The sequence below is a fragment of the Anguilla anguilla genome, chromosome 11, assembly GCF_013347855.1.
Source record: "Anguilla anguilla isolate fAngAng1 chromosome 11, fAngAng1.pri, whole genome shotgun sequence".
Taxonomy (NCBI): Eukaryota; Metazoa; Chordata; class Actinopteri; order Anguilliformes; family Anguillidae; genus Anguilla; species Anguilla anguilla.
In genome coordinates, this window is record NC_049211.1 from 18090891 (window position 1) to 18105647 (window position 14757).

At 41.6% G+C, this 14757-nt stretch overlaps 1 protein-coding gene across 2 annotated transcripts; it reads left to right on the forward strand.

The window, feature by feature from the left end:
- The first annotated feature begins 3999 nt into the window (after window positions 1-3999).
- xpc (xeroderma pigmentosum, complementation group C) lies at window positions 4000-14436 on the forward strand. Of its 2 annotated transcripts, none has more exons than XM_035383583.1 (14): window positions 4000-4318; window positions 5066-5320; window positions 5481-5586; window positions 6435-6519; window positions 6959-7116; window positions 7281-7401; window positions 8188-8277; window positions 8492-9229; window positions 9450-9610; window positions 9751-9832; window positions 10604-10735; window positions 10937-11106; window positions 11882-11975; window positions 13371-14436. In XM_035383583.1, the coding sequence occupies exons 1-14, from the start codon at window positions 4219-4221 to the stop codon at window positions 13665-13667; spliced, it is 2589 nt and encodes an 862-aa protein (XP_035239474.1). In that variant the 5' UTR covers window positions 4000-4218; the 3' UTR covers window positions 13668-14436. The 2 variants fall into 2 exon arrangements, with proteins under 2 accessions (XP_035239474.1, XP_035239475.1); XM_035383584.1 differs by lacking the exon at window positions 13371-14436 and adding an exon at window positions 11376-11434.
- The last annotated feature ends 321 nt before the right edge of the window (window positions 14437-14757 follow it).

The window sequence follows — 14757 nt, forward strand, 5'->3', positions numbered from 1 at the left end:
TCGGATATCTACCAATTCTAACTGTATTTTCATTGAGAATTGAAGTTACTGTCCATACAGGTCAACAGTATGTATGGAAATAAAGTCAAGCCCATTTCTTAAGTAATTTAAGATATGGAAAAACATTGATTGATGGTAATGAGGGTGACAGTGGTGTGGCAAAAAGCAACCAAGCTGCCAAGACACATTAATTTGTGGTACTTGCCACTGTTTGATGAATCCTCAGTAAAACTGCATTTCCTCCCATCTCCACTATGGGGCTTCAGAGCTCCACAGAGCTAAGCTGAGTACGGTGTCACACTACGGTTGTGAACCAGCAGGCCACTCTGTTGTCCGACCACTGCTCTACACTGCAGCATCACTAGTTCTTAATTCTGTCGTGCTTACCTCTGCTCTGTGCCAAAGATCTTTGGTATGTCTAAGGGTGTGTGTTTTTGGGGTAGAAGCCACTAATGAGGTGCAGAGCATCTTACAAAATGAATTAATTACAGTGATTTGTTGGTACCAAATTAACATGTTGTTAATTACAGGTTAATATTGCCTAATTAAACATCATACAGAAAACACACCTATTGCTGCATCCTCAAGTACTGAACGCTTGCACCAGTTGATCTCAGTCTGCAACCTCAAGCTTTCACACAGGATGAAGTTATTCATGTGAAGAAATAAAAACATGTCTACATGTTGGGTGATTACATTTTGATTGAAAATATAAAATCCTCTCCACGCTCATTGCACTGTATGGCTTTATATTCCTATCTGATTATCCTGAGGGTTCATATAGGGATGGAAGCCATGCAGTGCGATGTGTCCCCGTCATCCTCAGAGACTATGGGGTGGACCTGGTGTCAGCTGTAACCCCTGCAGGCCCCTACACCAGACAGGACCCGCCATTACACTACCCTATCTCAAACAACCCTACAGTGCTACAGGAAGTCTGTCTGAAGCTGTGACCTGGATCTGTTTGCAGACAATTTTCTGAAGCAGTACCTCTACAACACAGCCAACCATACATCCATCTCAGAAGATGAAAGTTCATCAAACTCTATCATTAGCAGTTATTTGTGTGGGGCTACAATTAAGACATTGACCATTAATAAAACTGTTATTGCGATCTTTCATAGATTGTTGAAGGTCAAATATTGAAGTGCATTGTACTCAGTGAGTTTCACCTAGGGGATGGTAAAATCTACCTTTAAACTGATAATGACCCTGAACCTTTTTTGTACGAATAATGAGATTTTCAGATTAAGTCAGAATGACCCATCAGCAGCCGATTTCTTTTTATGCATTTGTGTCTAATGCTGTATTATAATTGATCAGATATTGGTTTATAACTTCAAGCCATTTTAATGTTATGAGTGAACTAATTACAGGAGTCAGAACTTCCAGCAGTACACTAGTAGTCAAAACAGGTTTGCAAGCCAGGCTTTTAAAAATATCCTTGTAGACATAAAATAAGAGTTTGCCATCTGAAAATGAGGCTTTAGTCAGAAATAATAAAAAAGCAGATTCAGGGAGATTATCTAATAAAGGTAAGTTATATACCCCTATGAGGCTCACTGGAAACTAGTGAAGATGTCTGGGGAATTTTCTTCTAAAAGCCTGCTGAAAAAGGTAGGGGCTCACCTGGTGGCAGTAAGAAGGTCGTGGAGCCAGCTGCTACATCCCTGGATCTGGTGTTCAGTACCTGGATTATCTATCATATGTGGGCAGGTGCACAAGAGCAACAGTTATGACATGGAACTGAAGACTTGTGAGATGCATCTTTCCTGACATACTGTGGTTACACCTTAAACATATTTTTTAGCTGTGTTGTGTAAATCAGTTATAAAAAAATGAACCATCAAAAGATTATATCCAATGTAAGTGCATCTGCTAAACAAAATGCATTAATTTAGTTTATTTAATGGTAAATGTAATTCCTAGGGTTGAGTAATGGCTAACAACCCGAGAAAGCCAACATTTTGGTCTAGTATGCATGTAGCATATGGTAAGAATACCAAATAGTTATACTTTTTGTTCTGCAGTATATGTGTAAAGTTTGAAAGTGTCTGAGCCTTGTGTGCTGTTAAAGTATGGCACCAGTACAAGAACACTCAAATATAACAAGTACTTGTCAGATCAGTTATGACCCTTGATCAATGTGCACAGACCTATGACTATAGACTTTTTAACTGGTTTCCTCACCCCAGAGGTTTGCTGCTGGGATGGCCAATTAAGCTCATCCCATATATGTTTATTATACCCAGAGTCCTTTACCTTTGATATGAAAAAATTGTAATGATAAAGTCACCGACAATAAAATGGATTGCTAATCAAAGTCATTGAATACTTATCTTGTTTCTTGGATGTTTATTTTCCTTTTTCACTGACAAATAGTGTTGCTAAGACATTGCCACTTCACTGCATTTGATAATTTACTGGTGTAAGGCTTAGTGAATTAAATGCATATTGAATTTAATCAAACATTGTATTGTAATTTTTTAATAATAAAAGTGTAATGTTAATTTTTTAAATGTACAAGTTAATAAGACAGAAGGAAAATGTAATTAAGCTACATATGTGCATGTTTAAGATCAGTCAGTACAGAATAAAGGATCACTCCCCTGAAGGCTGTTCATTTTTATTACGTTCATTCATGTTGCAGAGTCATTTTTCAATTTCAGTACATGTGCGCTCCATATTCAATTCCAAACCCTTGGCACAATGCTCTCAATGCAGTTGATATTGCAATGAAATTGGGAACTTTAATAAAATGGTACAGTGCCATCATTTTCAACAAAATAAAAATTCCCTACTGTGGAGCTACCAACTGGGCAGACATGATGATCTTCTGGTGAGGGACATCTGTGTTCAGGCCAGGCTTAAAGACCTATGATTCCACCCTACCAGCATCCTTGTTTTTCCTGCAGATGTTCATGAGAATGGGTTGACAACCTTTCTGGGCTGCCAACAGACCATGCCACTGGACGACGCTAAGATGCAGTACACCTCCTCTTATGCACATCTGTACTTTCCTAATACTAAAAAAAAAACTTGCAATAATGCTTCAAATGATTGAATTATTGAGTTTCCGTTTAGATGGCTCGTAAAGATGCAGCATTACTTGGTTTAAGCGCAAAATTAAATTAGCTAGACCATTATTGTATATGTTCAGTTGATCTGTGGCACTTCTTAAACAGTAATTTTATCAACAACAAAAAAATAAAAAATAAAAATATGTTATCCTGGTGTGCCGGGTAAATGCCAGGGGTTAATTTAAATACAGTATAAACAGATATTTTCTTACATTTTCTGCTTACATTCTGAAAAATGTATGATTTAAATTATGACGGATGCAACGGTCATGTCGTTGTACCGAGCCTATATGTTTTATTAAAGATTAAAGTTTCATAATTACGTACATTAGCTTGTTTTATTAGTTGGAATGGTGATGATGATGGTCATAAATTGGAGGGGTTACAGAACAAAGCCTTGGTTGATTCAATGCTTAAGCAGCTGCCATAGAAGTAGGCTACGCTGTAAGTGCTAGATCTGATAATAACGCACAGTGAACTTCCCAGACTATCCTCCAAAATAACTGAGAGATTGACACTCGTATATTTATATGGCATATGTCTAATACCATTCATATGCACACTTGTACCACTCACTGGAGCAAATGCAATCCACCATACTTGAATTCTTCGCAGGTAAATATAAGGACAAAGAGAGAGAATACGGGTGAAATCTCTCAAAAAGAAGCATTGCAATTGTCATTCAATTATACTTTGTGATCATGACTAATTTTCAGAACGCTAGATAAATATCACTGATTATTATTTTTTACGTCCTGTAAAATATTTAAATATAGTGACATGAAATGACAAATCTCATTGACCGACGTGATGCGAGCGAACAGTTATTTAAAGATGGCCATTGGTGTGCTCATTCGTTTTCTGTTTCTTCCGTACACAATTTTTTTGTTTCTGCACGGACGGCGCCTTACGTATCAGTCACAGGAAATGGAAATGACGCAATTTCGGAATGGTCTCTGACTGGAAGCGACCTGTCGTGTTATGAAAGAATCAGCGAAGTTAAATAACCATAGCCAGTGTGCCAACAATTGTAACTCGTGCCCATGTGGGGGGTGTCGTTTGGAAACTATACGCTCTATATAGCACTTTTACTGTTTTTTTTCTACTTTGAATTCTTGTCGGGTAGTTTCCAGTCAACATGGTCAAGAAGAAAAGGTCTGCAGATGGTGCGGCTGCAACGAATACAAAGAAGCTGAAACAAACCGCAAGGGGCAATATAAAACGCAAAGTAAAATCAGGTACTGTATCTTTGGTCTCTGATCAGCATGTGTTTATGATGCACTAGGCCTATACATCAGCGAAGAATGTCCCCGAAACGCTGCGACTTTCGCTGCCAATTTGTTTCTGTGGTTGCAGGTGCTATGCTTGGCTGCTGTACTGGAACCAAATGTGTAACAACAAACTTTTCAGATGCATCTATTAATCTGTTTTTTTACTTACGTTTGTCACGTTAATTAAATCATACTTGATTAGTCGGGTGAAAACTAGTTACTACATTGTTCTTTATTCAGCCCTTATTCACCTTGCACAGACATGACAAACTTTAGAGATGTGGCAAAAAGTATTTGCAAAAATTGTGCTTTTATCTGAATGCTGCTGGTGCTTTAAAAAAGATATATTGTACTTTGGCCATAGTGCATGTTACAGGGGGAATTTGTCAAATCTTTGTAGGTCTATACTACTGGCTTTTAGATGAGTGGTATAAGAGAACCTGCTCTTGAAGAAGCATCATGAGTTTTTGGTCTTACCACAACAGGAGGTCATGCAAAAGATGTAGCCTAGATCACAACAGGTGGCAGGAAAGTCTAAAAACTCACTTAGCCTTCAAAATAAAAACAGCCTTATATTGGGGGGGAGGGGGGAGGGGGGAGGGGGGAGTTGAAACATGGTGTTTATGATACTTTTGTTAGTATTATCAATTGAATTGAATCACAGCAGGACAGGGGTGATGTTTACTGGAACATCTTTTTTTCGTCTTTCTCCAGAGAATGGAGACAAGGCAGAAGATGTTTCAGAGGAAGCTGTTCTAAGAAAGGTCAAACCTAAACCTCGTAACTCAAAACCAGTTGGTAAAACAGGGCAGCACACCAGCAGATACTTCCAGGATCATGAGGAACCAGTCACAGCAAGCCATGACAATGGCATTCCCAATCATTTCATGGAGAGAGCAGAAAAATTGATGAAGGTGGAAAAGGAAGAGGAAGAAGAGAGTGAGGATGAAGAGTGGGAAGATGTAGAAGGTATGACTTTACACACTTCGTCTTAAACTTTTTGTATATGTGTGCTTGTAAAAGAATATGGTGCTTGTGTCTATGTTTGAGTGTGTCTATGCCATTATATCTTTATAATATGCTTGTGTCTATGCCATTATATCTTTGTGACACTGATCTCTCTTCTCAGAACTGATAGAACCATCATGCGCACAAGAGTTGTTGCCAGTTTTGCCCTCTCAGCCCGTGGAGATTGAGATTGAAACCCTTGATAACGCTCGCAAGAGACAGAGGAGGTAAGCAATGGTGGGGCTGGGGGGCATTAAGGCACAGATGAGCCTCAGTCCTCTGTTTTATTTCACTTTGCTATTGAATTGCATACGATGCAGTTGATGAGGCTGTTTCCTGTCCAAATATAAAGGTGTTTGAATAGAATAATATCCTGGTTTGGATTATCTCCAGGCCTGGGACTGGTGGTTGGCAGGTTAATATAACTGTTTGGTAACTTGGCTTTTAGCTCAAAGGTTGTAGATTTGACTCCCATCTGTAATGCTGCTATTGTATCCTTGAGCGGGGCACATAACCTGAATTGCCTTAGTAGAATATTAATTTAAATGATCCAGTTCTATAAATTGGTTGTATATCAAATGCAATCAGTGCAAGTCTCTATGGCCACAAATGTCTGCTGTGTTTCCTGTATACTGTCTGTGCTTAACGATATGCACATTTTGACACTGTCATAAGTTGTTAAATGAAAACATTGTGCTGTTGCTTTTCTGAATGATCAGGATTAAGTTTGACAAATTGTGCCCATTAGAGCCGCCTTACTATAGGTTTTATGAAATGCCCGTCAACAGTTGTTTAACAACAAGAGTGAACATAATTATTCAAGTTCCCATCCAATAACAAAGACCTATGGTGGACTATAACTATAAACCACCATTGCTTTCCACTGGCAAACACTGTCACCTTTCACCTAGACATTTTATTATAATTTTTGTATGTAATTACTATCCAGTTGTCTTGTATGTAATATGTAATTGTTTGAATAAGTTATAGGGAGAGATTTTGTGAACTTGTCAGTGACATTGTGAGAGAAGCTGTTTTCACCATGGCAATCATGAAAGACATTTGTGATTTTCAGGGAGAAGAGGGAAGCAGAGTTTGAAACCTACCTGCGGCGTATGATGAACCGTTTTAACAAAGAAGTAATTGTGGACACACACAAGGTAACCCTGCCGTCTTGACCATTTCAGCTTTACTCTGCTTTATCTTTATGCATCAATTTTTCACCCGGATAACTGTGATAAAACAAAACTAATTTTTAAACCAATTTTGATCTATATTTTGTATCATGATCAATGTAAAATGATACTATGATGTATTATACAGTGCCATCTACAGGCAAATTTGAGTAAACAACATGCTAATGAGAAAGGCTAATGAGAAAGTGTCTGAAAGATGACACCCCCTACAGACAGCAAAACTGGCAGAGCACCAGACCCTAGCACCCTCAATGAACAGGTGACTTGTCATAGGTGGTTAATTCAGCCTTATATTCAAATGAGTAACTTGTGGAGAAGACGGTGCGGCACATACACTGCTTGCACTGTGATCTTTCTTGTCATCGGATGGTTAGCGGTGTTTCACAGTGTATTTGTTTCTCAGGTCCACCTCTTGTGTCTGGTGGCCAATGGAATCTTCCGGAACCAGCTGTGCAGCGAACCAGACCTGCTGGCAATCGGCCTGTCCGTGGTGCCGGTTCACTTCACCGCGGTGACCCCAGACCAGGCTGATGCCTCTTTTCTTTGTGGGCTACTTAAGTGGTAAGAAACAGATGACTATACACTCATTTCATTTGACATGGCATGTATGGTTAAGCCAAATGTTTGGCTATTCCAAATGAATAATTTCACTGTCATGGCTGCTGTATGTTATTGATCATGTCTACTGTTTGCTTACCATAATTTTTGTCACTATTTGCCACCAGGTTTCAGGCAACATTTACACTTACCCCTGACCTGCCTCAGGACCAGCAGGACAGTCCACATGCCATATTGGAGAGGAGCTTTGAAAGCCTCTCTGCTCGAAATCATGAGGAAATGACCCATGTAAGCGCTTCTAAACCATTTTCTCTCCCTTATTTTTCTTTTCATTTTTCATGTTTTCAATGGAACTGTATGTGTAATTGGTCACTGTAATGTACTCAAGAATTATAAACTCAGTCTTGCTGATTTTGTAAACCATTCATGCACATTTATGATTTCCAAAATATTATACATTATACTGACCTTTTGCACCCCTAATGTGTCCATACAGTTGTGCATAGGATTCACAAAAGCTACCGCAGGACATGCCTGTATAGTATAGCAACTGTGTACATAAACTGCCCTCTCAGCTAAGTGCACTAAGATATAGAACTAACTAGTAGAGAAAAAAGTAATAGGTGACTATAATTTTCTTTCTTTCCTTAAAGGGGAATATATTCTTGATTTGATATTATTGTATTTTATTGATCTTTCTACTGTTGGTAAGAGAGGGTGTGTATATAAAAACTGCCTTTTAAAATCAAATCAAATGCTGTGTTAATTGTACTAACTTAACGTTTCCTTTCTGGATGCAATAATTTGAGTTCAATTTTATGCTCTAAAAAATTTCAAGCTTCTTGGGGAATTAATTGCTCGACATTATGGGCATTGGTGATTTTTACGGTATAGGAGACTTAATTTAGTTACATTTTAAATAATGTGGATTTTTTACCATTTTATTTGTGGACACGTACATTTTTGTATTAAATTTAGTAATATGTAAATTGTATAACATGTTTTATTTATTTAGATGTGTGTGGGTCGGTTTCACACAGTAATGTGGTGTGATGTGGCCTGGTCTTCCTGTAGGTGTTCCTGGTTATTCTGCGATCGCTGCAGCTGTTCTGTCGCCTGGTGCTGTCACTTCATCCTATTCCTCTGAAGCCTGTTTCTGCCAAGGTGTGCCCCCCCCCCCCCCCCCCCTCCAGTTACCGTGCACATCAAGAGTTCAAACAGGCTCTTCACACTGAAGGGGTTTGCCTGCTTGAATTAATTATTTTTTCCATACTTTTCATTGAAGAGTACTTTTCCCTTATTCACTCAAATACAGTAGAAATGAAGTAGTAGGATAGTATATGTGTCTGCCTGTGAATGACTCTCCATTTTGATTTAGAACAAGGCCAAGACCTCCTGCAGCCCCCCGGAGAAGAGCCCCTCGCAGCCCAAGCACTCTCCTGGGGTGAAGAGGCCGGGGGGGTCCAGTGCAGGTGGGGCTGGGCCGGGGGGGAAGAGGCAGCGCAGAAACACGGCTGAAAAAGAGAAGCCTGGGGCGGGGGGACGACCCAAAAACTCCCAGCGGCGGAGCGTGGCCTCTAAAGTGTCCTACAAAGAGGACAGCAGTGAGGGGGAGGGGTCCAGTGAAGAGGACGAATTCCGGGTCTCTAGCGAAGCGGAGAGTGAAGACTCAGCAGAGACGGACTGCAGAAGGCAGGGCAGAAAGGGGAGGGGCAAGGGCGTGGCTCCTCAGAGACAACGGAGCAAGAAGGAAACAAGCAGTGAGGGGGACGAGGAGGAAGAAGGTGAAGAGGTGGGGAGGAGCCAAACTAAGAAAGGCAAGGGGACTGATGAGTGGCTGGAGGTATATCTGGAGCGGGTAGGGCGTTGGGTGTGTCTGGATGTCCAGCAGACAGGTGTGGGGCAGTACCAGCAGTGCACCAGGCAAGCCACCCAGCCGATGAGCTATGTGCTGGCTGTGGATGGGGATGGGTACCTGAAAGACCTGAGCTCCAGGTATGACCCCACTTGGATGACATCATCCAGGAAGCGCCGGGTGGAGCCAGAGTGGTGGGAGGAGACTCTTTGTCCGTTTCGCTGCCCTGCTTCTCAGAGAGAGCGCCAGGAGGACCAAGAGGTGAGACATACAATCTTTCACACCGGGTCCTTTGTGCATACATACTTATACGCATATTCTTTGGATTCATTCATGCACTCCCCTGAGCACTCGAGCACCAACACATGCACACACAAAATATCACTGCTCTCACATTCACTGACTCAGTCATTAACACATATGTAGAGAAGGAAATACAGTCCCCACACATGCATTTATACATGTGTACTCACTGTTACAGCTTCAGGCAAAGCTTCTGGATAAACCGCTGCCCACAGCGATCTCTGACTTTAAGAACCACCCCCTGTATGCCCTGAAGAGACACCTACTGAAGTACGAGGCTATATATCCCCCTACAGCAGCCATCCTGGGGTACTGCAGGGGCGAGGCAGTCTACTCCAGGTAATAGCCTGAGTGCGAGTGTGTGTGCGAGTGTGAGCCTGAGCCTGAGCGTGTGTGTGTGTGAGTGCGAGTGCGTGTGCCTGCATCTGGTTTCCATCTAAAGGGACTACAGATGTGTGTGACCATATCTCTTTCTGAAGGGACTGTATTCACACCCTGCACTCCAGAGACACTTGGCTGAAGGAGGCAAGGACTGTGCGTCTGGGGGAGGAGCCATACAAGGTGCCGTCATCTGTCTGTCTGTCACTGTATCTGATGATGTCACTGTATGCTTATATGTACCCACATCAAGTAGGTGGATTTGGCTTAGCTGGCTGTTCAGTTCTGTAGTTTTCTTAAGAGATGAGTGATGATGATATACACAGGTGTTCCTGTCTTCTTCTCTTCAGTAATATAGAACGGGAATGCCATCCAGAACCTGCACTAAACAAGCTAGCCTGGCGCCAGCTGTATAGTGGCAAAGGGCCATAGCCTGGTGCATTGGTGCCAGCTGTATAGTGGCAAAGGGCCATAGCCTGGTGCAGTGGTGCCAGCTGTACAGTGGCAAAGGGCTTTCAGTTAGTCAGAAGGGCCATAGGCAGACAGAACAGCTGCTACGTCACATTGCTTGTGATGTTATTATTTTACCTTCAATTTATCTTCAATTGGCCATACTCAAAAGGAATTATGGTTGATTCAACTGACATTACAAAATGTAAGATTACAGACACATAAATAGGCGGTGTTTTTTTTAATTTAAAACATTCTATGGTAACCGATAGGTGGGGCCAGCAGACTGTCTGTAAACAGTCAGCCTTTAGGGAAGATGTGACACGGATGAGTTCAGGTATAGCTTATTCGCCCACTGAGGGGATTTACAACGTGCTCACCAGGGGACTCCTGAGGCAGATGGCTAAATGTAGGTCAATGCTGTTGGCAGGCAGGGGTGTGCTTGTGATGGGTCCATTTTGGGTGGGGAATACTATCAGTGTGTCTCTCGCCCCTTTCTCTCAGATGGTGAAGGGGTTCTCCAATCGGGCGAGGAAAGCAAGGCAGGGAACAGAACAGAAGGACAAAGATGACCTTCCGCTGTTTGGTCACTGGCAAACCGAACCGTACCAGCCCCCAGTAGCAGTGGATGGCAAGGTATCTTACCCCCCTAACCCTCATTATCTGACAGTTTTATATCATTGTTCTGAATGTGTGTGTGTGAGATAGATGTGCTGTTTATTTTTTGTGCTGCTTGTGTGTGCATAAGTGTGTTGCTGGACTACAGCAGGTTGCTTATATTAAATATGAGGTGTGTTTGTGTAAGTACACCTTGTTTGACATTTGATTGTGTTCCAGGTGCCTCGTAATGATTATGGGAATGTTTACCTGTTTCGGCCATGCATGTTGCCTGTGGGCTGCGCTCATTTGCGCCTGCCCAACCTGCACAGAGTCGCCCGCAAGCTGGACATCGACTGTGCGTCTGCTGTCACAGGATTTGACTTCCACTGTGGCTTCTCCCACCCTGTGTAAGCTTGCCTATACAAAGCACACACACACACACAGACACACACGCACACACAGTTCAGAAATTTATAGGGTCTTGCTACTGAAATTAGTGGAAATAAGACAAACATGCACAAACTAATTGTATCTCTACAATAACACCTTCCATTTCCTTGTACAACTAAAATAGGGGAAGCTATATGTGGAAGCTAGGCCAATTTGCCTTCTTAATCAGGTCTTAATCTGTTCTTCTCTCTCCTGTCTGTGCCTCCTATTTTTGTCTGCTTTCAAGCCAAGGTTTACTGATAGCAGGATGTCTCTGGAGTCAAGGCAGCTGACAGCTCTACAAAAGTGTGGCTCTTCCTTTTTTTATCCCGTCACCTGACAAGCTTTTGTGAAATGGAGTTGCCTAGGCAGCCATTTCCCCCCATCCCTCCCATCACTGTGCCATTCTCACTCCTCAGTAAGGACATTATCTGAACCAAAATGGCTTCATGGTCACTCTATCCCCACAGAAAATATGGTCCCACCTGCTTTCCCCAGGGACATTGCTCCAAATCTTTCTACCTCCAGCCTTGTGCTCTTGGACTGTGAATGGCACCTTTTCCACTCTTAGCTGCAGTGACCATGAACTGCAGGTGTCTTGGTGTTATTGTAACAGACACATATTGCTGCAGATAGAAATTGTGGGGACAAGCTTGAAGCCCCAATAAGGAAAACCTCTAAGCATCTCTGCAGTGGTCTTATTGTGTATGTGTTTGTGTGTGTGTACTTACTGTTGATTTGTTTGTTTTCCAGCACTGATGGCTATGTTGTATGTGAAGAGTATCAGGAGGTGCTGCAAGCTGCTTGGGAGAATGAACAAGACATCCTCCAGAAGAAAGAGAGAGAGGTGTGTGTGCTGCCATGTGTATGTGTGTGCACGCTTGCATGGATGTAAAAGAGAGCGAGACACTTACGCAGTGCTATCCAAGTATGTACAGATGTACATGTATGGGTGTGTATGGATTTGATGCAGTGCTCTGGGTATACATCTGTGCGTGACTGTGTTCTGGATGCACACGTATGAGTGTGAGTTGTGCTATGGATGTACGTGCATGGGTGTGAGGATGACACAGTGATCTAGGGGTGTATACGGTATGTTTACCTAGTGCTCTAACTTAACATGAATGTGTGTAATTTCTGTTGTGTAGTGTAGTGTTGAACAAAAGCCTGCTAGGAGTGTACAGTATGTAGGGGATCTAGACTGCTGTGATTGGAAGGGCAGGCAGAGATTTTGGGGGGGGGGGGGGCAACTTCTTTTCAAGACACAATGTGTGCCATACAGTTTACAGGCCTACGTTAACTCAAGATCATTGACTCAATCTTTTTTGTTTAATTTTATGCACATGTCCAACTATGTGCTTGTGGTAAAGAGGGTAATATCAGACTCAGAGGTTGTGTTAATGTCGGATTCTGCATTTCATAAACAGATAAGAAGAGCCAAAACGGTGGGAAAAAAAGTACACTGCGTTCTATAAACGCAGATGTTGGTCTGACATTTGACTAGTGTGTTATTTATTGATCATAATATTTACACAGCCGTTGTTCATTATCAATGTTATTTGGCTAACAAAGCTAACGGCAAACAGAGTGAACTGTGGGTGCACGAGTTGGGAGAGCTCGAGCCCCCCCAATTTATCATATCATTTGTGGTGAGTAGCTCAGCGGACCTGGGTCTAAAACTAACCTTTTAATGTGAACTAATATTCTTAGTTGTAGCTAGGTCTCATCTTTTCTCTCATCCTCAGCTAGCTAGTTGACCTCACAATTTGACCGCCAGAACTAGCTAACTGTTGTGACAAATAAACACTTGACTTTTGGCAACAGCATACACAGACATATTTCCCAGCAATCTTTGTATTTCAGAAAATAACATTAGTAGGGCCTATCAAAGAAATGACCATTAATTATTTCATTGAATCGATTAAACCATATGTTTTCTGTAGAATGGGAATATAGATTAAATTTGTCATGACCAAAGACCATTGTACAACAAAAGCGTATTGACCACGATCGAGATAAGTTTGCTTATTGAATGAATATAAAGCAGACGGCATTATTAAAATTCACATGTATACTCCGACGTTAAACAAGCGACTCATATGTAAGGGCATGTGCATGAACATATTTTTTCATGCAGGGCTAGTTATTTGCAAAGTTTCGGGGGGGGGGGGGGGAGAAATGCCTCCCCCCCCAGATGCAGCCCTGGGTGTGAAAGTGTGACACAGTTATGTGTGTGTTGCAGAAGCGGGAGAAGAGGGCTCTGGACCACTGGACTCTGCTGGTAAAAGGGCTTCTGATCCGGGAACGACTGCAGCGTCGCTATGGGAGGCAGAGGCCAGAGCAGTCACTGTCCAAGGACGAAGAGCGAGGACTGTCCTCCGGTGAGGAGGACAACGAGGGGGTGGACACCACTGCCGTGACCCTGGCAAACTCATGGCCCCAGAACCGACAGGACGACCAAGAGCGGGAAACCAAACCAACAACCAAACGGGAGAAAAAGGGCCAGCAGAAACATCTCTTCCCCTTTGAGAAAATATGAAAAACACACAAGAACGTGCGCCTATAGACTCACTGTATGCCAGTTTCACAATTTAATGTACAGTGACATCAGGAGTTCTGTTAAAAGTACTCTTTTGAAGCACCAGTATACCTGTGTTTTCACTCACCTGCCCTTCGCACTGCTCCCCTTCACTCACCTTCCCACCCCTACAATTTACCTACCCGTCACTCTTCTTCAGAAAAATAAGGAGATTGTTTTTGTATCCATTTAAAATATATTTGTTAAGGATTTTTATTAAAAAATGGCATTGGAATCCCAAGAATGGACTGCATTTGTTGTAGGCTTGGAGTTTGGTGTATTGGCTGCAGGGCAACAATAATGTAACTGTAGTAAACGCAAACACACATTTTTTCCAAGTTTTCTTTTTCTGTGTGGTTGAATTCTTCTCCTGAATCAAGATGTTATTGTGTTAGAATATACACCTTTGGCCAGAGCCAGTCAGTGTGATTTCAGATATACTCTACCTTTAAGGAATATGACTTTGGCAGATGCTTGGGTGTACATGAAAGTGTCTTTCACAACACTGTGGTTGATCAAACTAATGTTCCTATTTTCTCATTTTATGTTTCTGTTCTAAGCGCCCTGTTACCTAGCTTATCACAGTCAAGATTTTACTGTAATATATTGGTATACATGGAGGTAGATGTACTGTACTTTGTCTGCAGCACACAGAAATGTATTTCGCATCTGACTTTAAAAGGTGTAAAATGTTAACATAAACCAATTAAACATTTAGAAAATAATCACAGCCACATTGTCAGCCACATGTCCACACTTTGCATTGCATTCAACAGATTATCATTTAAAACCACACATTTAATCCTGTCACTTTTCCCAAATAAACTACATTACCATGTCTGCTTATACATGTACCATATATTATACTGCAACAACTACATACCAAAATGGTACAGAAACCTAGGTTTTTCACACAGCAGAATAATACCACTTTTAAAAAAAAAAAAAATGTAAGTAAAATCCTTGCATATCTCATTATCATTAGCATATACTGTACGATAACATAAGATAAGATCAGATATATACTTTATTGTCCCGAAGAAAATTTGTT

Excerpts from the sequence above, each read along its gene's own strand:
- xpc (XM_035383583.1), top strand. The coding sequence starts at position 4,219 with ATGGTCAAGAAGAAAAGGTCTGCAGATGGTGCGGCTGCAACGAATACA. Across the intron at positions 7,402-8,187 it reads ATCATGAGGAAATGACCCAT|GTGTTCCTGGTTATTCTGCG; the intron begins GTAAGCGCTTCT and ends GTCTTCCTGTAG. Across the intron at positions 9,230-9,449 it reads AGCGCCAGGAGGACCAAGAG|CTTCAGGCAAAGCTTCTGGA; the intron begins GTGAGACATACA and ends TCACTGTTACAG.